The 25,680-nt window shown below is 39.8% G+C and overlaps 1 protein-coding gene across 1 annotated transcript; it reads left to right on the forward strand.

Moving 5' to 3' along the window:
* Positions 1–6,854: 6,854 nt before the first annotated feature.
* Positions 6,855–24,704, forward strand: LOC146451519 (uncharacterized). Its single transcript, XM_085098794.1, has 13 exons — positions 6,855–7,126; positions 10,602–10,727; positions 13,364–13,543; positions 14,445–14,726; positions 15,255–16,664; positions 17,541–17,715; positions 18,946–19,323; positions 20,112–20,394; positions 21,027–21,250; positions 21,882–22,009; positions 22,086–22,178; positions 22,790–22,825; positions 23,785–24,704. The coding sequence occupies exons 1-13, from the start codon at positions 6,965–6,967 to the stop codon at positions 24,112–24,114; spliced, it is 3,807 nt and encodes a 1,268-aa protein (XP_084954920.1). The 5' UTR covers positions 6,855–6,964; the 3' UTR covers positions 24,115–24,704.
* The last annotated feature ends 976 nt before the right edge of the window (positions 24,705–25,680 follow it).

Raw genomic sequence — 25,680 nt, forward strand, 5'->3', positions numbered from 1 at the left:
TACATAACTGACATTTCATTTTATAAAACTCTTCTTAGTGGCTAAAATCTGTGACCTTTACAAGTTAAACTGCATATAAATTACATGCTCGGCCGGGCCAACATGACCGTCAAGGCGTCCGGAAGTCTTTGAGCTGAGCTGAACTGAACTGAATTGAATAACATATTTTTAGATAGGCGTTTGTTTATTTTTCCTGTTAAACCAACGAAGGCCTAAATCTATGATTTTCGGCCAAAACGTCTTTTCTAAGTTTTTTGATAAACGTGCTTTAACGTTTATTCAAGAAAGAGTCCGACACTTGTAAGATTGTATTAACTTTATTTTAGCACGAATCTGTACACATCTGATGACAGCTGTATCCACAATCCATAAAACCTATGTACTTTTTAACTATATGCAAATCTAAACTAAATTCGATTTAATCTTTTTTTGAAAAAATTAAAAATAATAATCAAATTTCCTTCAGGGATATTCGTAACGTTTTCCCTTCTGTTTGATCACAGCTACAATGGGATCGAAGTTTACTTGCTAATGTCAAATTTAAAAAGAAAACTTTTGAACGCAGAGGTCCACACAACGCAGGAATTTAACTTGCTGGTAATTTTGCCGGATCTCTCTTGTGAAAGACCTCGTGTCAGGCGTCACTTGAACGTGAAAATACAAAACTGAATGCAAGGCTGGCACTACGGCAAAGGGCAGATTTATTAGTGGCCACTAATAAATCTGCTCTTTGCCGTAGTGCCAGCCTTGCATTCAGTTTTGTCAAATTTAGTTAGTAGTTGCGCGCTTGTAGTTGCCGAATTCGTTTCAGTTTTTGGCTGTCGATTCCTTGCTTGAGATATGCTGCTCTCATCCACTCTTATTGCTCCTCGGTATCGTATGGAGTTTCTGGTAATGTTAGTTTCTGGTATAGCCGTAAGGATGATGCAGTAGTTCCATTTCTTCTACTTTCATGGGCTAAATTTCTGTGCTCAAATAAATCCTTGAATTCTATAGTTGTGTAACCTATAATGTACTTAAAAACGAAAATCCTTCCTTCCGCTGGAGTAGGCAAAACTTAGATTTCCTCGGACTAAACTTAATTGTTGTTTTCTTGCCATTAAACGTAACTTGTTGTGTTTGATACTGATACTGGTTGAGGTCACACTGGAGAAAGTTAACCATGGTAAACTCAAGTTTACCATGGTTAACGGGACCGCAAGTGTGACCCCCAATTTTCAGTTTACCATGGTAAACCTAACTCTGGTAAGTTGCCCTGACAACAGCGGCAAGAACAAAGTTGACTTGACCCCAGATAAGAATCTAGTTACCAAAAAAAATAGGTGGGTACATCTCTTGTCTATCTAAACCATGCTTATTTTGTTGACAGTTTGTCATCTTTTTGGACAAACGCAGTAATTACAATACATTTGTGGATTCATATTTTTTATAAACATGAAATTTATTTTCCCGCTCATTCGTGCGTGTGTTTGAGTCCCTTTCAACGAGCTGGCAAATGAAGTCGAATGTTTCCCGTGTTACCCTGAAATGGTCTTTCCAAACTGCTCGAAGGAGCCGGTTATTATACATTTCCTCAAACCATCCCTGTGGTCGAGGGTAAACCCAGGCTTGCCTGCGCGTTTTTTTTTGTCTGTGCCTTTGCCGTCTACGGTTAATTAACGAAACCGCTGCACTTTCTTTGGTCCCAAGATCTAAATAGTTGTATGTAAGAAGGAAGTGAATTCTACGTGCTCGTCTAAGCAGCAGAATTAAAAGCAAAATGGGAACAATTGAAAATGCAACTCTCTTGTTGATCCATAATTTTATTACGCGCTAAGTCACAGTTCAGTAACTTACCGCCGATCAGTGAACTCACGCGACATGTCAACATTTAGTGTACTCGTCACGTATAAGTTTACTGATCATGCAAAAAAGTGTACATGGAAAGCGTCAAATCTATTTTTTATGACTTTGACAGCTTTACTACGGTAACTAGGTGGTTGCGCAATTTACCTTAGTAAAGCAATTTTTACCATGGTAAAGCCTCTAGTGTGACCTCAGCCACTGCGAGTACCGTGGCCGCGCTTCAGATAACATTCGAAATTCCAGCTATGAGCAACTAAGGAGAACTTCTTTGCGATCTGAACTTTGTGACTTGAACTGAGATCAGGTAATGATTTCATTTCGTTTCGCTTGGAAAATCTTTCCCCTGAGATCGAGACTATGAGCCGCGAGAGAGCCGCGAAACGAAACCTGGCCCATGTATGACGCACGAACTGTCTAGTGTTGTTCTAAGCAACATCAGCAGCTCACTTTTTTTGATGGACTGACACTTTTCGAAACAGCCAATCAAATTAAATTACTTGGGGGCAAGATACTCGCGAATTGCGAAATTAATCGTGAAAACCTTGCCTCCTGTGTGTTCTGTATCAAGATCTGAAATGATCTCTTGAATACGTACAACCTAGGCTCGATTACCAGCCGCTGTTCGGGAAAATGAGCCCGCACTCATCACAGACCGGACCCGGGAGACGGCGGAAATCGAGCCTACGTACAACCTCGTTCCCAAGGCCCTTTTCCCTAGCTAGGGAAAAGGCCCTGGGAACGAGGTTGGAATACGTATACCGAGTCTTTGTGCACAATTTTTTTTGTGAAATGAGATATTGTGGCGGTTACTCAAGAGAGAAAAATGGAGTTATTATGTGCTTTACAACAGCACTAGATGACGTTATTTTAGCATTTAGGAAGGCAAACTCCCCCAGGGGTACCCCTCGGAATTCTTTGTGGGGGTGTGCGGCTCGATCTTTGTAATTCACTCTAATTTGAAATAGGATACAATGCTCAACAGAAAATGACAGATCAATGCCATTCCTTCCTTGTCAAAAGCTCATGGATATGTGCCATATCTGGTCGTCCAGATGTTCCAGTTTCCCAGTGAAAATACTGAGAATACTGTTGCGCATGGGTCGAAAAAAGAGACTACAGCCCCTTTGAGCACAGGCTCAAAGTTCATGAACTGATTTTCGAAGAGCAAATGAGAATTTACAATGCTAAAAGACTATGACCCTCTAAACACCTAACAGTAGTTTCTCCGGAAACAGTAAACATTAAAAAATTGGCCATTTTAACAGTAAACACTAAAAATTATAGTCAAATAACGCTAAACACAGATACACTGATACAAGATATATACACTGTAAACGCACCAATCACTTCTTACAGTCTTCACAGCCAATAACATCACCGCTTTCTGACAAACGACCAATAACAGTTGGACTTCCTTGACCAATCAGGTTAACAACCAGAGACGTATATACCACCTACTGACGTTCCCGAAAGGGAATTAACGCTCTTATTTAATACAAAAGACATGTTCCTTGCAATGAACGCAAAGTCATTGTGATTTTTTGGCCGCAGTTTGACCAGCAAAGCGGGTGCGCATTGGTTTTCCAAAGGCGTGTCTTAACTTTTCTTGACTTAAAATCAATTAATCTACCCACGAACTGCCTGCTAAAGGGAATTAACGCTCTTATTTAATACAAAATACATGTTCCTTGCAATGAACGCAAAGTCATTGTGATTTTTTGGCCGCAGTTTGACCAGCAAAGCGGGTGCGCATTGGTTTTCCAAAGGCGTGTCTTAACTTTTCTTGACTTAAAATCAATTAATCTACCCACGAACTGCCTGCTACTGACAATTCACTTGACTCTGAAGATGACTTCCGCTCAAACGTCAGTCAAAGTCACCACAAACAGTCCTTCTCAGGACTACACTCACCGGATGATCATAATTTTCGTACTTATATACACTGTAATGTTTGCTGGTGATAAATCGTTTTGAGCATCTTTGAGGATTTTTCCTTTCCAATTTAAATGACGAAGCGGTAATGCGGTACTTGCTTTCGGCCGGCCAAAGTTTAGCTTGGAAGGTGACGTCAACCCCGACAATTTACTGGCAGATGACCCTTCGATCGTACCGAGATCAGTGTCGGAGGTGGATTCCCCCTCCAACCTCCTACTCCCTACACCCCAGTTTTTTTCTTTATTTTCGTTTTCCTTGAAAACCATTCCCGTGGGAAACACGATTTACTAAGCAACCCAACAAGTACAAGAGGTTAACCACCCACGCCGACGGTAAACGGCAAAACTTTGTTGGAAGGGGGAGGGGATTGTCATAGCGGTATATATCATGCCTAGACTTGCCACAAGTCGACTTCAGTTAAAGTGCACCTAACAGTAGATTTTTTTATTCGACGAAATAAATCTACTTTCTTTCTAAAGTGTTCCAGCGAAAAAATTTTTTGATTTGGTTGAATCCTCGATTTTCGGTGCTTCAGCGAAGGTTTGAAAATCGCGCCATTTTTGTTGCGCGGCCGTGTTTTGGCGGGGAATGGATCGAGCTGCTCTGTGACGTCACGCCAGGGACGAAGGATCGTTCGCTTTCCAGTCTTTCTACTCATGTTTTGCAATTACATGACCTAATATGCCTTCCCGATGTGTTGTTGGAGGCTGTGGTAACGAACCAAATCTAGAAAAGGGGAAAGGTCTCCATTTACTACCATATTATGGTGACGATCGTTCCGTTGCCTTGAAGAGACAGAAACGATGGGTGGATTTTGCAAAACTCAAGCGTGTGAAGTGGGAACCGACCGAATATTCTCACATTTGCTCCGCTCATTTTGAGAAGGACTGTTTCACAAGACAGGTCCACAATTTACCTGGCCAAGTAAAACCATCCTGGCCAAATTTAATAAAATATGAGATGGAATTCACTGTCTGGCCAACAATTCATGCCGTTGGAGCCCCAGTCGATGTGCCTCAGTCTGACCGAAGCAATCGGGAAGGTGAGAAAATCTTCGATTCTTTGTATATTTTCCAATGTTGTGAAACCAATTTCTTCCCTTCATTCGATCCTTTCGTCTTACTTTCGTTTCTATAGGTCTTAAGACACTTACAGTGTTTAGAAAAAGATGTATTGCTGATGGGCTATATATTAAAAAAAACGTTTTTAAGCCTCAAAACATCAGAGGAAATGTCGCTGCGGTCGAATTTTTGGAAAGCGCTTAAAGACTTCATAACTTTGAAAAATTATTTTGGCTTCAATTCGCTTGGCAGAGTAAAAAGAAAGCATCCAGCAATTAACTAAATTGTTCTAGTATTCAGATCAAACAGTGTTAGCGAAGTACAATCGGAATTATAACAGAAATCGCCGAGCGCGTTGTTTGTGTCCGCGCCTCGCTAAAGCAAAATTAATTCAGAAGAAACATGATTATCACACTCGAAAATTCATATCTCTGCGAATTCGTGTTCAAATGGTGTCATTTTGGTCTCTTTCGAAAGCTTCAGACATGTACTGGATAGAAAAAGCAACATTCATGATGCGATGTATAAAAGAAAATTGCTTTTAACCTTGTAAACACGAGAGGAAATGTCACAACGGGCGAATTTTTCGAAAGCGCTTAGGGACTTCGTAACTTTGAAGTATTATTTTGACTACAATTCCTTTCGCCGAGTAAATAGAAATCAACCAGTAAATAACTAAACTGTTCTAGTATACAGATCAAACAGTCTTAGCGAAGTAGAATCGAAATTGTAAAAGAAATCGCAGAGCGCACTTTTTGTGTCCGTCCCTTGCCGCGAACGCAAAATTAATTCACAACAAACAGAACTATCACACTCGAAAATTCATATCTGCGAATTCGTGTCCAAATCGTTTCATTTTGGTCTCTTTCGAAAGCTTAACAATTGCAGTATTTAGAAAAGGATGTATTGCTGATGTGCAGTATTAAAAAAAAAAACGTTTTTAAGCTTCAAAACATCAGAGGAAATGTCGCTGCAGGCGAATTTTCGACAAGCGCTTAAGCTTAATACTTCATAACTTCGAAAAATTATTTTGACTTTCATTCGTTTCGCACAGTAAAATTAAGGCATCCAGCAATCAACTGAAATGTTCTAGTATACAGATCAAACAGTGTTAGCGAAGTAGAATGGAAATTGTAAAAGAAATCGCCAAGCGCGCTGTTTGTGTCCGCACCTCGCGAACGCAAAATTTATTCACAACAAACAGAACTATCACACTCGAAATTTCATATATTTGTGAATTCCTCTCCAAATGGTTTCATTTTGGTCTCTTTCGAAAGCTTAACACTTGTAGTGTTTAGAAAAAGAAGTATTGCTGATGAAACAATGTAAAGTGTTTCGTATCTGGCTGTTCATTCCGGGTCGGCACGAGGTCTTCTTCGAGGATTCATTTCGGAGTCATCCAAATCTTCTAAATCCTCCTCGATCTCCTCAGAATCTTCGGACTCCTCGGGCTTCTTGGACTCTTCTGATAACCGTAAAGAAGAAGACGAACACGTTCTGAAACGGACTATGTGGAGTAAATCGCAAAGAAATAAACCCGAAAAGAGACGCAATCGATATCGCGTGGTCCCTGGCGTGACGTTATAACCAGCGCTCGTCCCAGGCTTCCTAAAACGCGGTAATGCAACAACACAGTCCCAACTTCAAAAGCGCATAGAAAATCGAGGATTCAACCAATTCAAAAATTTTTTTCGCTGGAACAGTTTAGAAAGAAAGTAGATTTATTTCGCCGAATAAAAAGATGTGCTGTTAGGTGCACTTTAAGGGGAGAAGTCGCGAAAGTGGTTAACGAACTTACGACAGCGAGCGACGAACGACGAACGACGCGAGAAGTCTGTCCAAAAAGATTGAAGAGGGAAAATAATATTGGAAACGGCTTTTAGAGTTAAAAACTCTACGGTATGCATGCCCTGCCCACTAGCCACTGAGGTACTTTGAGAGCGCGGTCGAAAGACTGGGGCGGAGCCATGTTTTTTTACCCACAGTGCTTTGATAAGCAAAAGATTCAAAACGAGGCTGAACGTTTGAACCGCCATCTTGAATTTTCTCGTCCACTTTTCCGCGTTATAAATGTGTTAATTTTTGCCTTTGTCCTCTTACCTTTACGTTATTTTGTCGCCTAAATGGACTCTGGAGAAGAATCTATCCGTGAAGACTATGAATCATCTCTGGAAGACTTGACATTTAATTCTAAACCGCTCATTAATGTGCTGACCATGTTAGCGGAAGAAAACAGCCAGTTTGGGTCTAGTATAACAAAGCTGATCGCAAACCGCATCAGCCAGGTACGTGTTTAAATCAATCTCTTCCTATGTATTACATAAACAGTTCAACGCCACTTTCTGAATGATAAAAATATTACATTTAGGGTAATCGATTTTTACTTTAAAGCTTAATTACCTTCGTGTATTTAAAGTCTTTATATATGCAGTTATAATGCAGCGTTAGCGAAATAGTGGATAGATGTTCCTGTATTTTAACTGAGTATTTTATTAAGCTGTTGTAAACAGTACTTGCATTTGTGGCAATATTTCTTAGAAGCTTAATGTTTAAATTATCAAATGTAATTAAAGTTTTTTTTCTGAGTCAGTATAATTTTATATTTTTCACGCCTCTAGGCAGCAAACACTAAAACCTTACACCTAAAAACAGCCAGTATTATTACAAAACTTTTTACTGAATGTACCATCTCAATCCCCAAACCTACACTCATGACATTGTTTTTATTGTGTTTATTTGTATTTGCTAAGGTGAATGTAAAATGCTGTTAGCTTGTTATTTGTTTTTGTGCATCTCTTCACCCGAAAATCCACTTTCCCCTTGATCACTGTGCTGGCCAAAACCAGCCGCAATTTCGTGCATGATCGCGTTTGAGGATCAAATTTCATCAAAATTTGGGAAATTTTTACTTTCAAGTTTGTTTTTTGGAAAATTTTTAATTGGCAACTAGTGTATTTTAGGTGTTGATTTTTTTTTTGCCGTGTAAGTTGTGTATTTTTACTGCACATGGGGTTGGAAATAACCACTTTGCAAATTTGGCCGAATTTCGGAAAACCTCCTGAAACTGCTGGTGATCAGTGGGTTAAACATTTTTTGCTTGTAACAATGTCAAAACTTTTAAAAGGTTAACAAACAACTCTCTCTTAAACACGGAGCGATCCTATAAAAGGGAAGGACACGCCCCTTTGAAGCGCTTTGTTGGCTTCCAAACGGATCAGTATAATGGTGGATGACGTCGGTAACGGTCGAGGAAAAAAGAGAGAGGAACTATCGTTTGTAAAATCGAAGAGGGAATCGATTTATCAATAAAAATAAGCTAAACGCTAACTATATATCTTGTAAAACACCAGCAATTAGCGAGATTAAGGATAATAACGGAAATAATCAAGTTTCGTTGCCGCAATCGAAACTTACCTCGAAATTCCAAATCCTTCTTTCAAATACACAGTACAAAGATCGAAACCATTATAAACTGAAGCCTGTGACGAACTGGACATCTGTAACCCTCCATCTGAACATGCCGATAACCAAAACGAGTTTGTGTTGTTTGCCAAAACTGGCAGGATTTTCAAAATTTAGCAAATGTTTTCCGCTAAACGGCCGCTCGAGTCGTCATGTCGGGTTCAAGTTTATTACCGCTTGTGTATCTATCGATCACGTACGTGAAAACCAACTCTACTAATCCGCTGGAAGTGGCAGCAATAAATTCTAAACTTTTATGCACAAGTCAAAAATAAAAACATCTAAACACATTTCGTACCTGATCATGCATATTTGAATAATTTGCTAATTCGACAAATCACCAAAGATATAAACGAAACACGACCCGATGTTGCTCTCATGTATCTTATGGATGGAATGATAATGGCAATGGCTCTCACATCATTATTAAAATTAGCCAGTACCTAATATATTCTAAGTTTTATTATATACAGTAAGCAATAGAGAGGCCGGCTTCAAAAGGATTATCAGCTCCGTCGTCTTGCGTGCGATCACTCGCCGCTTGAGACACTTCACTTTTCTCCTCCGTTTCCCGCTCCGTTGTTTCTTTTAGGCTTCGTTTCCGCGACTTTGTGTCTTTACTTATCTCTCCCCCACTAAACGACACAAAGGATCGAAGCGATTCCATTTCGGAAGCCGGTTTCAGAAGAACAACCTATTTCGAGACAGAGTTTGTTTACGAACTTTATCCTAATCATTTCGGAAATATCTCGAAAGGATGAGATTTTATCAGCCGTTAAATGAATTTCCGATCTCAAAATAGACGGATAACTTAACTTTCTAAATTCTTCTCCTGTAGCCATATTCGTTGGATTGATTTTGAACAAAATAATTCGAACTAAAACAGCTTTTCCGCAAACTCGTCACGTCCTTTCGAATTGAAGTTGCGGGAACTTGAACGTGCTAAAATAAGATTTTTGGTAATCAACCAATCCGATACGCACGTTTTGGATTTTTGATTGACAGTCTGAACCGTTCAGCCTGGTCTTATAGGATCGCTCCGTGTTTAAGCAACCACCCTTGGGGAATGACAAAGTGGTTGCTTGCAGGAAAGATAAACAAAATAAGCCTAATGCTGTATTGATCAATTAATTACATAAAAATATTACCTTATCAGCTGAAATTAGGCAAATGCAAACTAATTTATTTAATTTTTTCACATGCAACAAGTTTTGAGAAAAGTACAGTAGAGTGTACAGTACTTGTCAATGTGTCTCATGTTAATTAAAATCACCTGAAACTTTGTATAACATTTTGGAAGACATCACTGTAACAATTCCTGCTAACCTACAGATATAATTGTAGCCATCTTCTCTGTCTGTAAATTGTTATTATCTGTCAGCAGTCCAGGGTAGCATCATTAACATTTGAACTTTTGCCACGTCTGAGTAATGATTTACTAATGATCATATGTGATTATGTTGGGTGGTCGCCTACCAGAAACAGAAAACAAAAGAATATGCCAAATTTCTTGCCTAAAAAGTGGTCGCGGTTTCTTAAGAAATTTGAGAGGTGGTTGCTTACGAGAGAGCTCTTGAAACAGTATTTAACTGAGAAACAAAACAGTTGTTTACAAAGTGGTCGCTTATGGGAGGTGGTCGCTTACTAGGAGTGGTCACTATGAGAGACTTGATGGTTATAATTATTGTAAAGAACACTTAATGTTTTTGACTATGCATTCATCTTCAGGGTGATACTAAAATAGAAAAAAAATGCTTGCTAAATTTATACTATGTTATTCCACAAGGGAATAGTTTTGCGATTAAACTCAATGAAGGCTATTTTTGGGTAATTGAGGGGCTTGGGGTGTAACCAACTTATAGTGAATTTATATTGTTTTTTGTTGCTTCAAGTCAGATTCACCACAGTTTTTGCATGTGGCCTTGAATGCCTTCCGGAAACGTTGCTTCAATGTTTTATCTGCTGTTTTACACTTCCTGTGCGGTAAAAACCTATGATTATAGGCAAGATTTCCATTTCTGTCACAAAGCAGCGGATAAAACATTGAAGCAATTTTCTTGAAGAAACTCAAGGTCACATATAAAAACTCCTGTGAATCTGAGCTTACACAACAAAACTTGATCTGAAATGCGCTATTGGTCAGTATTACCCCAAGCCCTTCAATTAGTAGTCCCTTGAAGGACTAACATGAATTGCATTGTTAACAAAGCAATCACTTCCTGGTCCAGTCAAGTAAATTACCCCTTCATGCCCCAATAGTGAACGGCATTTAATTATTTTCTGCTGTCTGTGTCACAGGTCCAGCAACAGTACAAACTGCCATCCCTTTATCTCCTCGACTCCATTGTCAAGAATGTTGGAGGGAACTATCTTCACCTTGTGGCTGAAATCTTAGAGGAAACATTCACTTGTGTATTTGAAAAGGTACATTCTTAATAATTCATGTACTTCTTAATTCTTTTGATTACCTTCATATTCAACTATGAAGTTAGTGTTAGTAATAAATTTAAAGTAACTTCAGTTGCAAAAGTACCAGTCTTGTACCAATACTCAAATCATAAGCTTCATATTGTAAGCACTCTGCTAGAAATGTAAAGGTGTTGTGGTTAAATTTGACTATTTTCCTCTGCTTTTGTGTGCATATGGTAATCTACAGTACCGCCTGGAACTATTGACCCATCGGGACTAGGGCATACCTCGTCTTTACCGCGGGTAGTGGCCGCGCGTCCACCTAGGTGAAAACACGGTCGTTCCGCGGTGAAGACGAGGTACAGTGTGCCGCGGTAAATTTGCCGCGGGCGAAAAGATGAGGCGTGCCGCGGGAAAGAACAATGGGGACTGGTTGCATTTCTAAAATAAGCGTTAGCGTGAGTGAAGACATTTATACTGTAAGTGTTCGAGGTGCGAAGAATCGGTGCTTAATCGAAGGAGTAATTTGAAGTCAAAATGGCGTTGGGTAGTTCACAAAACATCCCGAAATATTATTTGTTTTCAATCTATAAATGATTTTAAAAGGTCCTACAAACGGAACTCCACAGACTGTGTCGAAAATTCAAGTTTGCTTGTTTTTCCTTGAGCAAATCTGCACGCTTCGAAGCTTCGATAGTGAATATTGCGCATTGTCCACAAGAAGTCTTCAAATATTTTGGGTATACCGAGTTTTGAGATATTAAATCAGAATCTTCCTCGAAGGATTTTTCAAATGTGGTCGGATACTCGAAAACGGATTCTCATTTTCTTCAAATGGTTCAAGCCTTCAAGGGCCGAGAATCGTATGTGTATCGCACATGATCGTCATTCCTAGATTTTGCCATTAGAAGCTGACGCACCAAAACACAAAGCAAAGGAGACAAAAGCGTATTCAAATTCTACCGCGTCTTTTCTTTACCGAGGTTTTACCTAGGTGAACTTTCCCGCGGCAACTTTGGAGCCATACTGCAACCGAACCGAGGAAAAAAAATGTCCTACTGCGGGAATACTGAGGGAAACCCGCGAGTAGGTCCCGCGGCAATGACGCGGCAAATGGGTCTATAGTTCTAGGCGGTACTGTATGATGCAGCAAGGATAAAATTGAACTACAACATAGTTTCCTTCCTCCCTCCCCACACACACACCCTACAAATACAGTACCGTGCAAATGTAAGTTGACAGTCCCTCTAAACTCGAACTTCGAGACTCGATCCTCGATCCTCGAAACTCGAAAGCTTCGAGTATCGAGGCTCGAGTCGAGTGCATCGAGTATCGAGTCGAGTGCATCGAGTTTCGAGACAGGGAAACAAAGAACTTTTCGCGTGATTAGTTGTTCACACGTCTTATCCGAGGCCACAGTTCCAACTCTGCAGAGACAGCCAACTGCATGTGTTTGCGTTTTGTTGGAGCGATGTGCGCACGTGTATGCTCGAGCTAGAGAGAGTTCGCTCTTCAAGCATTTTCTCGGTTCCTTGTCGATTACAACCGAAAGTGTTGTGTTTTAAATCAAGGAAATACTGTTTTCGAAGTTTTGATTCGAAAGTTTTCAGTACAATCAAGCATAATTATGTGCAGCGTACTGGTTTAGCAAGGTTAAAAGCGATCGCGCGTATTTCCATTCTCAGCTTGTGAAACAGCGGCCGAAAAAGTCGCAATCTTTTAGTTTTGCTTCCTTCACTGTTAAAACTGGGTTTAGTGAACAAGTAATCCAGTCATCTGTCAGAGGAAGAGACGGTTACAATCCGAAATCTGCAGTTGATAGAAAATGAAGAAAACGTGACATTGCTTTTTGAGATTATTTCGGTAATATTTATGCAAATTTGTAACGCTACGCAAGATGTAAACATTCGGTGGTTTTCAAAGTCTGCTCTAAGGCAAGCGAACGGCCACGTTGAAGTTTCCCTGGCTCCTTGCCGAATTCTACTGTAAATGTTGTGTGTTTTTAAATAAGGAAATGCTTTTTTCAAAGTTTTCATTCGAAAGATTCAAGTACAATCAAGTATAATCTTGCGGCGTATTGCTTGCGCAGCAAACGAATTTCAGAAGGGATCTTGTTACATTCTGCGAAAAAGCCGCAATTAATCTTGTAGTTTAGTTCGCTTCATTGAGTTGGAAGTTTGATTAAAAAGAATTGGTGAAGCATATGAAAAATTTAAGCATGTAATTTCACAACAACGCGAACGGATGTGTTTTAAAAAATAATACGCGGAAGAAAGAAACGCGCCGCAACAGATTTATCGAACACTTTATACTGCCGCTGATTTGATTTACTTCAACTTTCGACCAAACTAGGAAAAGACTACATGCAAGTGCCATACGAAAATGGCTTTTGTTATCTCTTATTGTTTGAGGGTCAAGAAATTAATCATTTCCTCGAAATCTGCCATCGAGATCCTCGAAAAATTCTTCGAGTGTCTCGATACTCGATACTCGAAACTCGAGCCTCGAACCTCGATACTCAATTCTCGATAGCTTCGAGGATCGAGGATCGAGTTTCGAGTCGAGACTGTCAACTTACATTTGCACGGTACTGTAGTAAGAGCTTGACTTTCCAAAACAACTAAGCTTTTCCATTTTATTTTGGTCTTTAGGCAGATGAGAAGACTCGCCGTGATCTTTACAAGCTTCGTCACACCTGGTCGCCATACTTTCCAGCTAAGCTGTTGTATGATTTAGATGTTGCTGTAAATAAACATGATCCAGGTTGGCCCATTCCCTCCATACCTCCACCAAGCCCATCTATACACGTAAACCCCAAGTTTCTGAAAAAGGTAAATCACTTATGCATCATCTACACTCAACTGAAAAAATGTTCTCCTGTGCAAAATGTGAATCGTAAACAATGTGACCTGATGGAATTACAGAGTGATCTAATTAGCATGTGAATATTTCCAATAGAAATCATCATTGAAAAATCATTGAAAAATGTCGTTTGTTATATGGAAAAGCGTTTCATTTTGGACGTCAATCACAGCAATGGGTGTTGTTCAAGTGAAAACTTGTGGAATGCAACTACAGTTGACTTGGCATGGCAGCAAGATTCCTAGATTGGAAGAGAAAATTTTGAATAAAGTGATTCTAAATCAACTGTATTCAATGTTATTATTGTAATACGTCGCTTTGAAATGGCACTGCTAACATTTCCTTAACTAAACTCCTCCTTGTGTAAGCAAAGAAACAAACACTCTTAAGGATTCATTCAAAAGAGACTGCCAGCAGTGGTATGCTTTGTGCATACCCCACATTTTTCAGGCAACCAGTTTCAATGGGCGCGATCTTTCATAATGGTATTTTCCTCTCCTTGTTTGCGAGAAATATGCAAATTTTAAGCTTTACTAACCATGCTTTTCTTTTCTTTTTTTGCTTTTATTTTCGAACATGAAGAATGCAAATGAGGTTGTATGCCTAATGCTTCCCAGAAAGCTTTTGGGTCTTTTTGTACATGGTTTATACATTTTACATAACAATCGTTATTCAATCGAGTGCATATGACTGTATTTGTTACACATGCATGTACTTGGGGGCTGGAACACTCTTGTAGTATCAGTCATGACTAAGCGAGGAGATCATGAGAATCAGCAATTTATCTTTCATTCGTTTTGTTCATTTTGCAATTTGCAAATGTTTAACCAAGGAAGGATATTATGATGTCAATATATGAACTTTACACAGGCGGAGAACAGCGGTGGAGTTTCCTCATTGACAGCGGAGATATCAACACCACAGGAACACCAGATTGTTGAGGGTCATCACCAACGTCTAGTTGAACTGGAGAGGTTACAGCAGGAGCAGCTGAAACTGACTGAACTTGAGATTCAGGAGCATCAGATGAAGAGGGATCTTTTGCTCAAGAAACAGCAACAAGAACGGAAGCTGCTTCTTCAACAACAACAGCAGGACATTCTTCATCTGCGACTGACGACTGACGATCCAGACCCTGTAACCAGTAATGGGGTATGCAATTCTTTAATCCAGTGATTTGAATTTGATTTCCAGGGAACTCTGTAATCAGTAATTACTGTAGTTATACAGTTGCAAAATCAACACAAGTTATGATAATTTTGGCCCCCACAGTCCAAAAGTTATATTCAAGTATGTTCTTAGAGAATGACATGTATGTGGTATCTGTCAGTTATTTATCATTGTTTTTGTGCAGAAACTCAAGTTATGATCGAGGTTTTAACTTTCAGGGGCTCATTAAATAAAATTATATTGAATTGCACTCACAATGGTAAGTGGTAAAAAAAAAAAACGAGTGTAGACTCTTCGTAGCTTGTAGAGTGCCATAGTTTTAATAAAAGTTCTGTGGTATTTAGAAAAAAACTGGATTCATCAAGGGGATGCTAATATAATAATCGACCACCTAATAGGAGATGTTGATTTGAGGGATTGGTTAATCTAGAGGGGACATTTATTGAAGTAATCTGGCAATAAAAATTAAAGTAACTTTTATTTCTGTACCACTTTGCTATCTTCTAACAGCCACCCAAGTCAGCTGGTAATGTACCAGTGTCAACCAAAGCAGAACCAACAGAAAGTGTTCAGAAGACATTTAACAGTCGAGATCCACGTCTTCGTCGCAGTGAACAAGAACCTGATCATATCCAAGAATCAAGACCAGTTATGGTGGGAGGTGTAATGCCATGTAGACCTGAGATTGATAAAGAAAGGACGCTTACTGAAAGCAATAACAGTTTACCTTTACCTATCAATAACAGTCGTCAATTTGAACAGACACTTGGCAGACCTCCAGAGCAATTTCTTATCTCACAGCCAGACTCAGAATTAGGTAAAAAGGATGAAATTAGGAATATTCAGCACATGACTTTTGTGGAAAATCCAGTCCAGTCAACAACTAATCTTGCTAGAAAGGTAACAGGCAGCCCAAAGTATGGTGATGTTCACAGGGAGCCCAAACCAAAGCATAACCAAAGAAGGCGCAACTCTGGTGACTGGTCAAGTCACTCTGCAGGTTTTGAGAACATTTCAGATGAGCCTCCAGTTCCAAAGACACTTGGTGGCAGGGGAAAATCACGCAAGGGGAGGCGAAGATCTGCTGAAAGACAAAAAGAGAAAGGGAGGGGTGGGAGGGGCAGAGGTCATGACAGGAACAGAGACCCTGCTATTGAACGATTTGAAAATGATCAACGGTTTGCGAGAAGGGTGGAACAACCAGACTCCAGACATACTGTTGACAGACCAGTTGATTCATCACCTTTTAGGGAGGACTGGAACAGTGATGTAGAACACAGAAATGAGGGTTTTATGCCACACGATGAGCCTCCTCTGCGCCGCGGCAAATGGAGGAGAGGTCAGACTGTGTACGTAAGAGGAAGTGATCATGATGAAATTGTTAGAGCTAGAAGCCCAGGAATTGCTGAAAAGAGACCAAGGCATGCACATGCAGGACATGAGAGAGATAGAATTGAAAACAGGGAACATATTGAACCACCGTTTTCTAGGGCCGAGATTCACCAAGATCCTGAGTTTAGAATGAGAGAGGAAAAGCGTTTTCTTCCAAGGGAACCACATAATCCCCCTGCTTTTCATAATGATCCAAGAGAACAGCCAGTAGGAGAGCCTCTTCCAAAGAAACCAAGACCTTTGCTCTCAGATATGGAGATAAATGAACTGCGGAACAGAAAGGGAGCATCTCCAAATACAGGAAGAATGACTCCTCCGCCCATGTTACATCCTTTAGACAGGGGTGAGCCGCCGTTCCCTGCTCATGCCGATGGTCATTTTCATCCTGACTTTGGCCCTCCACCACATGGTGCAATGGGTGAATTTGGAACACATGCACCACCTGTTGAACACCATGGAGAGTGGACACCTGCATTTGAAATTCCCCGTGAGCTTCAGTTGGATCGCGAGAATGAAATTATGAGAAGGGTAAGTATTCATATATAGAGGAGCACCCCCTTCCATAACAGTCTTGTCTTAAATGGCTTTAATGCTGTACACAGTGACAATGTATTACCCTACAAATGTTTAACACTATAATGAGACCGACTTTTATACAAGACAAAGGACTTTGCCCTTTGCTAAAACTGTATTTGGATCCTTTCTCTCTCAAGAGTGATCAGCTTCTCTTTAGAATACCCACATTATGTTTTGTAAATTACAACTTGTAATATGAAATTAACACTAACAGCACTTTAGGAAAGTATTCCCCAAAAGCCTTCATTTTAAAGTCAAACTTGACAGGATTTTATCCACAAAATTTCAGTACCTTTTTTTGGGGGGTGGGGGGATTAATGTACAGGACTGCTCAAATGTGAGTTGACAGTCCATTTTCAAGAATTGAGTCAAGTTTAGAGACTTTTGAGGCTGGTATTTTGAGTTTCGAGTCAAGAATTTAAGGAGTTCATTGCTGGACTGATTTCTTGAGAAATAAATAATTATTGGCCAGAAGGACCACACTTGTGAGGGTTGTACATACACTGTATTGTTCATGTCAAAGCTTGCTGAAAGTCAAGATGCAAGTGCTACACCATGTATAATGCATCAGAAAGAGCACAATGTACAACAACAATGTAGACTTGGTAAAGTGTAAAACAGCTACACAACAGACTTGACAATAATGCAACAAAACGAATAATTATATGTCCAGAGTAGTACCCTTGTTTTGTTACAGTTGTAATAGTAATGTCAAGTTTGCATGGAGTATAAAAATGGTTAAAAAATTACATGTAACACTCAATGACAATTTGATTTTAAGGCTGAGAGGAGATTACATGTAACACTCAATGACAATTTGATTTTAAGGCTGAGAGGAGACTGCGATCTGGTGATTTAACTGTCGATCAGCATCATGATCTTGTGGATAAACTGCATCAGCTGTACGAGCTTCAGCGACATTCTGAACAGCTGAGGCACCCTCCAGATATGCCACCACTTCACCCTGAACATCAACCCAGGCACATGATACCACCTAGGCCAGGTGAAGTATTTCTTGACGTTATAACAAATGTTTTGTTTATCAACAGAGTTGATAACTAAAGGTAAATTGGCCACTGTAAAGAGATTCAATTGTTGCCATTTCAAACATTAGCCATTCGTAAGATTTGCTTTAAGGAAGGACAAACTCTTGAAATGTCAGCACTCAAAGATACAAGTGCTGCAGTTTTAAGCATAAGCCCTTCATAAGATTTACTCTGAGGAAGGACTAACTTTTAAAATGTCAGCACTCAAATCCCTTTCTGGTGGGCAATTTACATGTACCTTTAGTTATCAACTCTGTTGATAAACCAAACATTTGTTTCTCTAAGTCTACTCCCCACTGCAACACTGCAGTTTCTTTAGAAATTAACCCCCTTATCCTTTTGTGTTATAAAGTGTGTGACAATCAAGTTCCAAAAGTAAAAGTTTTCAGAATTCTTCAGCATCTACCAAATCAAAATTTTATGTATAAAGAGAAGACATGTATATCAGAATTGTCAAGAAAGGGAAATTGAAGTTTTGTTGGTCATAGCTCATAGCCAGAGGGTGGCTTGAGAGTGTGCACAGCACATTCTGTTTTGGTACCCATCACATGAGGGATGGTGTTGGGGCAGGCCAGTTAGCACTTACTAAGGTTGTCCCATGGAGGATACAGGATGCAGTACGAGTGTGGTGGAACGGAAGAATTGAATGCTGGACAGGAAATCATAGAGATCTGATGAAGATCTACCTCATTAATTGAATGAATGATTTTACCCGAGGGTCAGGGTGGGGGGACTAAACTTCCACGTTAGGACTGCTCTTCTAAATATTACGTTCAAACAAGCTATTAATAATGCTCATCCTGCTATTTAAACACAGTGCATATTATATCATTGAAAATCATGAGAATCATTATCACTAAAAAGGGTTGAAGACATTTGTTAGTCCTCTGTGCACAGGCAAAGTATGAAATATTTTACGTACGTATTTTATCTTTATTTCTTCATTAGTTTTGTGAGGAGATTTTAGGAGTATTATGTTCATGTTGTTTTTGTTTGTTTTAGTTTAACTTGTGGTGTAACTTTTTCATATTGTTGCATTTGTTTCTCAGTTCTGTTACAAAATTTGCAAAGCTGAGCATTGATTTTGTCTCTTAAACCCAAGACTAACATTGGCTACCTGCGGGCCAGTCCAACTGTAAATAGTTAAAAATTAAGAAAATAAAGATTGTTGTTGTTGCTTGTTTTAGGAGTGCCTATGGACATGGAAGGACCCCCAATAGATGCAGCTCCTGGCAGACCAATGGGGCCCATGTTTGAAGAGCACACCAGAATTCCTCATAGAGGTCCTGCACCTATGGATCCTCAAGGTCCACCAATGAGGCATGATGGCCCCAGATTTGAACCCAATGAACCCCACATGGGCAGACATAATGACGACTTCAGAGGGCCCCCAATGGACCTTGATCGGCATTCACTTGACAGGCCTATGCCAATGGACCCTGGGGTGCCTCCTGTCAGATTTGAAGGTCCTCCAAGGCTAGATGGTGGTTCAAATCCTATGTTGATGCACGGAAAGCCTGTGGAAGGCATCCCTGAACCAAGGACACCGCCAAGACAGGACAGAGGTATGCTAATGCTTTTGCTAAAACTTTAAGCCAAATTCAGGGCTGTCAGTAATGTCAAGGGACTGATCCTTGATTATTACTAGAATAGTAAGTGGAGTACTTTGACAGAAAAATAAAGTTTCAATATTTTGAAAAGATTCCCTTCCTACTTAAACATGGCTGTGTCAGTGGATTAATTCCCTTAAAGTATTGCAATTAAATTGAAAGCTATTGAGCAGTGCTTTCCTGTGCTTTCCTGCATAAAAAAAAAAGCATCACCACCACTTATATAGCCACAAGGACATTCACCAGAAGTTACATGTACCACCAGCTGAAAGAGATGTCATCTCCAGTTTAGGTTTCACGAGGAAATAAAACCAGTGAGTAAAATTTGACGGTACAAAGTCCAGTGAAGCCCACCCACTGTATCAATGAACCTGCTTTGTTTGTTATTTTTTATTATATAGACAGGATTGTTTTACTGGAAAATACACCACTTGTAAAATAATAATTATGAAACTACATACGGGACCCAAGTGGAGTATTTTCCATATCCTCACTAGTGAGGATATTGATTACATCATTTCCCGCTTTTTCACCGTTGTTTATGCATACAGTTGGTTAAAAATGGCAAGCGAAAAGAAAATTACACAGTGGCTTGAAGATATGAATTTTATTTTCTCATGTTTAAAGCAATATTTTAGTTACTCACTGCACTCGTTCATAAAATATTGTTTTCACCACTTGAAAATAAAATTCATATCTTGGCGCCGCCGTGTAATATCTTCTATATCTTTTTATATTTACAGCTGAACAGGTTACACCTCACACTCCAAACACCATGATGGAAAAGAGAGCAGTAGATGATCTGTTCCGGCGGCTCATGCATGTTGGCATCATCAAAGTGACTCCTGAACCAGGCATTGAATCCCCACAACATGCGGCACCCTCACCAGGACCCCCACCGGCAGAGGTTCAACCGCCCCAACCCCTCTCTGTTCGTCCTGTTTCTTCCGTCCTTCCTATACTAGCAGCAGTCATGGAAAAGAAACCCATTCCTGAGATAAAACTTGTTCCAGAGGAGCTTAAAAGGTAACTTTATGAGTCTCTCGTGCAGCTGCTATTTGGTCCCCCATAATGATTCTTCTCATGGACAGAAGTGCTGCGTGATAATGGTAGACTGTATTGATCCTGTTGTGTACGTAGTTGGTTTTACTCTTGTGGGTTGACAAAGTATCCACTTGATCTCAAGCATACAAATGTAGAAGAAGGATTTGTTGCGAGAACGGCATACTTTGATCTGGTTATTTGGCCTTGAAAAATCCCAGTTTCTCCAAATAAAATCTATCTGGCTCGCAGAATGGTTATCATGTAGGAAAAAAATATAGTTCATATTTAAAGCAGATTTCTTTTCCAAAACAAATTGAGCATCCGGTACGTTCTTTTGTTTTGGTTGAAACAGAAGACAAAAGAAATCATTGTTTCAGTTTTGAAGAAGAAGTTATTTCCGTTAGGTCCAAAAATAGCTACAGAACTTCATTTTGTACCTGGTGTCCAATCTGTATGCTAAAATAGAGCTTATTTGCAGGAATCTAGATTTCTAGGCTAAAACGTTACGTTATAACGAGGGTACAGCAAACTTTATTTAAGTGTCCAAACTTCTAACATTACCACTGCGTGGACACCACTTCCTTCAAATTCACCGATTAAACTTCAATTCACAGGCGCCATGATGGTGTAATAGGTAGCCTTTATGAAGGCACACAGTGTTCCTCTTGTGGACTGCGGTTTCCAGGTGAAGCTGCCAAGATTTACCGCGAGCACTTGGACTGGCATTTCCGTAAGAACAGGCGAGAGAAGGACAGCAGAAGAAATCTTCACAGAATGTGGTATTTCATTGTCAAAGATTGGCTGAACTTTGAGGAGATTTCAGATCCTGATGAGAGAGGTGCTGTTTAGTCATATTATTATAGTGTTTTACAATATTTAGATTTACAACCCTTTCCCTAATCCCCAAAATAGCTTGTATAGCATGTTTTTCCCAAATTGTTTTTTTTCTGCGCGCTGGAATTCTTATTTATTTTTATTCTCTCCGTCTCTTTCCCTTCTTTTTCAAAAAACAACAAAAAAAAAAAAAAAAAAAAAAAAAAACGGGCTTAATGTACACTTATGATTTTTTTTTTTTTTTGTGTGTGTGTGTGTGGATTAGTGTAATCCTAATCGTTATTTTGTTTTTGAAGTTTCTTTTTTTCTTATTGTTGTTGAAGTGTTTTACCTTTGCATTTCGGCCACTCGTGGGTTTTTTGACAGACAAAGCAGTCCACTTAAATAGTAGTCATTTACTCAAAAATTTGGAATCTTTCCACGGAAAGCACTCTTTAATTGACGCGTTTAATTACCTATTTGTAGCCGGAATGTATTCTCTTGCTTTTGTGGAGCTTTTTTGCAATGGACTTGTGGGACGAATGTTTGCTGCTCCTACCAGTCGTGACATCAATTGCCTGAATGGAAGAATACCACCATTCTCAGCTGTAGTTATGATACTTGTGTAGCTGACTTGTCTGTTATGATTTCCGCAGCTCGCAGTTCATTCTTTGATGTCACTCTGGGGGCCGCAGACTCACCTGACCCTTTGAAGGAAACAAAGGACATTAGCGGAGGAGACGGAAGCTGTCCTGTTCTTAGTGATGACACCGAGAATGAAGCGGTAAGGAGATCTGTTACCTTTTACTCTCAGGTAACTAGTGATTGGCCTGCACTAAAGCATTATTATTCCTATTTAGGAGTGCGACATTTGCTGCGAGAAGTTCGAGCTGTTTTGGGAAGAGACCAACGAAGAATGGCATTACAAGGCTGCGGTGCGCATTGATGGCAAGGCAAGTACTACCCTTTATTATTCCACTATTATGTCATTTTACCAAATAAGGCCAAGAGAACGCGCAAAATACGAGACCGTAATACCTGTAGTGTCCTGGGGTGAGTTGTATAAAATTTAATGTCGGATGTAACTGCTAACGCCAGACCTTCAGCCCAGTCACTTTAAGTATTTTAACGTCTGACGATAGCATTTACGCCCGCTGTGAAGTTTTATGCAACTCTTCCCTGGTTTGACCGGTTTACAATAGAGCGGATGCGGACAAAGACATTTCAATGGCTTTCTGTGTTATTTACGTCATTCGCACACGCAATAAACTGATAGACAAAATGTCGGGTGTATTTCAACACTCTTACCAAAAAAGCGAAGCCAAAATAGCAAAATCTTTATGTAGTGGAATATTCAATCTCTTATTGGATGGGTTTACATATAATACGCGCGGACATTTCGCTCATTGCTCGTATTTTCCTATTACGCAACTGGCAAAATATCCGCGCGTATTATATGTAAAACCATCGAATAAGATATATGTCTTGTGTATATAGAATTCACTCACCATTGCGGGTTCGTGTTATTGGTCAGTTTGTACTGAAAATCGCAGTTCCTTTGCAGGTTTACCATTTGTTATGTTACCAAGATGTTAAAGAGGTGAGATTTGAATTTTCCTCTCTTTTTTGTATGGTGTGCAGTCTCCCATTTCATTAACATAGCAGATTCTTAGCCGAAGATTTGAAATACACCAAAGTCTGTATTGCCAGAGACCAAGTAAAATCCCTTGCATTTTCAAATCAATCGTTCCGTACGTCGCAAATTTGTTGACACTGTTGTCATACCTTAACGTTAATCTCTTTATGATCAAGTCGTTTTGTCAGCTAATCTACATTTCCGTTTCTTAAGACACGCAAACCCTAATACTCAGGGACATCGCCCTTCCAAATTCACTTGAAAATCCTTTTTGAAAACCATATTGTATATGAAAAAGTCATCTCAATAAAGATTATTATTATTATTCAAGGAAATGAACCTAGTCTACGGATCAGTAGATCGTACAGAACTGAAATCGGCTTGTGTAGGTCCATCGCATGTCAAAAGGAGTTCACAAAAGCTCAGTACAATAGACCATTTCCGAGTTGCCTTGAACCTCATTATGAAAGCGAGGCTAAGTGCAAAGTTTTTGTTATGAAAATTAGTTTTCATTCATACGCAAACAAAACTAATTTTCATATGAAAAGTTTTGCACTTAGCCTCGCTTTCACAGTGAGGTTTACAGCAACTTGGAAATGGCCTATGGTAAGGCCGTCTTCATCTCATCGTGAACTTCTCCACAAACTTGTGTGGGGGACTAGGGCAAGGAGTAGCCTGTGTACAGCCGTCCCCTCCGCTCAGGAAAAATCGGGGAGAGACCCCCCCCCCCATTTTTTCCTGAGGGGAGGGGGCGGCTGTACACAGGCTAGGCAAGGAGATGACTGGCAGATAATTGTATGTAACTCGTGCGTAGCATGTTTATACCAACTAACGTTTTTCGCGTTTTTGTTTTTCTTTCACCTTGTACTTTTTTGGTGCGATTTGTGGTTTGCTTTGTTTTGCTTCCACGTCGTGCCATGTAGAATCAAGGTCAGGCAGAAGATGATGATAACGAACATGACAAAGAGGAGAACGCGGACACGGATGCCGACCAAACATCTCCGGGCAAGGACGAAGGGAAAACACGCGTCAAACAAGAGGAAGACAACAAGGACGAAGCGAAAATCACGAAGGAGAAAGAGGCGAGCGAAATTAATAAGATGGCAGTAAGGACTGATAAATCAGAGGCGAAGTCTTTCGTGAAAGACTCGCTTAAGATAGAGGGTGTGGGAGCAGGCGAGAAGGGGAGCGTTAGTGTGTCGAGTGAATCTGTTGACAATAAAATAAATGAAACCAAGGGTGATGCTAAATAGTCACTCTGTTCCAGGGCTGTACCTTGACATTCCTGCGCGAACAGCCTTCTGTTCATTTTAACTGCAACAGACCAAAAAAGTACCGGTAAATGAAACAGCTCAGGAAACGGCTTTGTCTATTCACCTCGGTCCCATGTCATCTAATCATTACCCTTATTCACGATTGGCGTTAAATCGACCTTTTAGTGTCATTTTATATCCGTGAGGAGCTTCAATGATCTACGGTCCATACCCATCGATTATTTTGCCTATTGAGTTGATCCATAGTGAATGATCTATTTCAAACAACCGAAATGTTTTAATGCCTACCTCCTAACATTGTAACATGCATTCAACAATGGCCAAATATTACCCTCAGATCTCTTGTGTTGGACCAACGCTGTTTTAAAATCATTTGATTGAATGCTTTACTGAATCTCTTCCGTCAAATACAACCGATTAACAGAGATATTTCTCATGTCGAGCGAAGCGACGCTTTGAGCAGTTTGCTCAAAAACGGATGGTAACCTCAAAGGATTGCTTCACGACAGCGTATTGCTGTCTTAATGTATTTCCCTCGGAAGTGAGGAAATAAAGAATTTCTTACCATGTGTTGTAGTGTGATTTTGTAACAAGTATTGTACATTATAAACATGAAAGTGTGTTGATCTGTTTTTGCCAGCTTCACTAACAGTGCTGTTAGGTGAACCCTTTTACTTCAAGAGTGGCCAAATTTTAAAAACTAAAATTAAAAATCCCAAAATTTCATCTTAAAAACCATTGTAGAAACAGGAACTGAACATAAAGGAATTAATGCTCATCAACTTCTATTTCAGTGGCCCAAGAAGTAGAACGGTTAAAATAAATTTCCTTTGCATTGTTAGTCCATCCCCTATCTCCTTCAGTTGCCTTGGAGACGACTTCACGCAAGCTGTTGTCCGAGCATATTAAGTAATTTACTGTAAAACGGAAACGATTCTTGATAGGGACTGAAATTCGCTGTAACGATTTCCAATATATTTTAAGAGTTTCGAAATGTACATCGATTTGAATCAGTGAATAAAACCGTTTTGATTTAATTTTGTTCGTGTTTACTGTGTTGCTTTGCTTATCGGAATGCGAGTAGTCCGTCTTTTCGCATCATAAGGAACACGCGAGCGCGTGCAAAAGGTATCTTCTATGTTTTCTTTCTACTTGGACGTTGCACTTCCGTGCCTCAAGCAGATCTCACACGCGCCCTCGCAGCTACCTTGTATACCATTGAGCGAAAAGAAGGCCTAATCGTAGAATGTCTGAATTCGTTCCTAATTAACCTCTTACCATGTGTGCGAAAGGCACATTTCGCGCGCTTTCGTGAAACGTTCCAAAATTAAAAAAACTGTTTGAAGGACGGTGCCTACTACTACAGAAGTATTTTTTGTGTGGTTTATGACTGCAAGAAAGGCAGATCTTAGTAACGGCTACTAGAATCCAGAGAGAAAATTGGGGGTAGTGGGACATTTTTTTTAGAGTTAATTAAGCAGCATTTATTCTAAAAAAGCAGTAAAGTACAAAGCGATGCATTGCGTTTTTTCCAAATCGAAGCTT

Source organism: Pavona decussata, unplaced genomic scaffold, assembly GCF_977016875.1.
Source record: "Pavona decussata unplaced genomic scaffold, jaPavDecu1.1 SCAFFOLD_386, whole genome shotgun sequence".
NCBI classification, from domain to species: domain Eukaryota; kingdom Metazoa; phylum Cnidaria; class Anthozoa; order Scleractinia; family Agariciidae; genus Pavona; species Pavona decussata.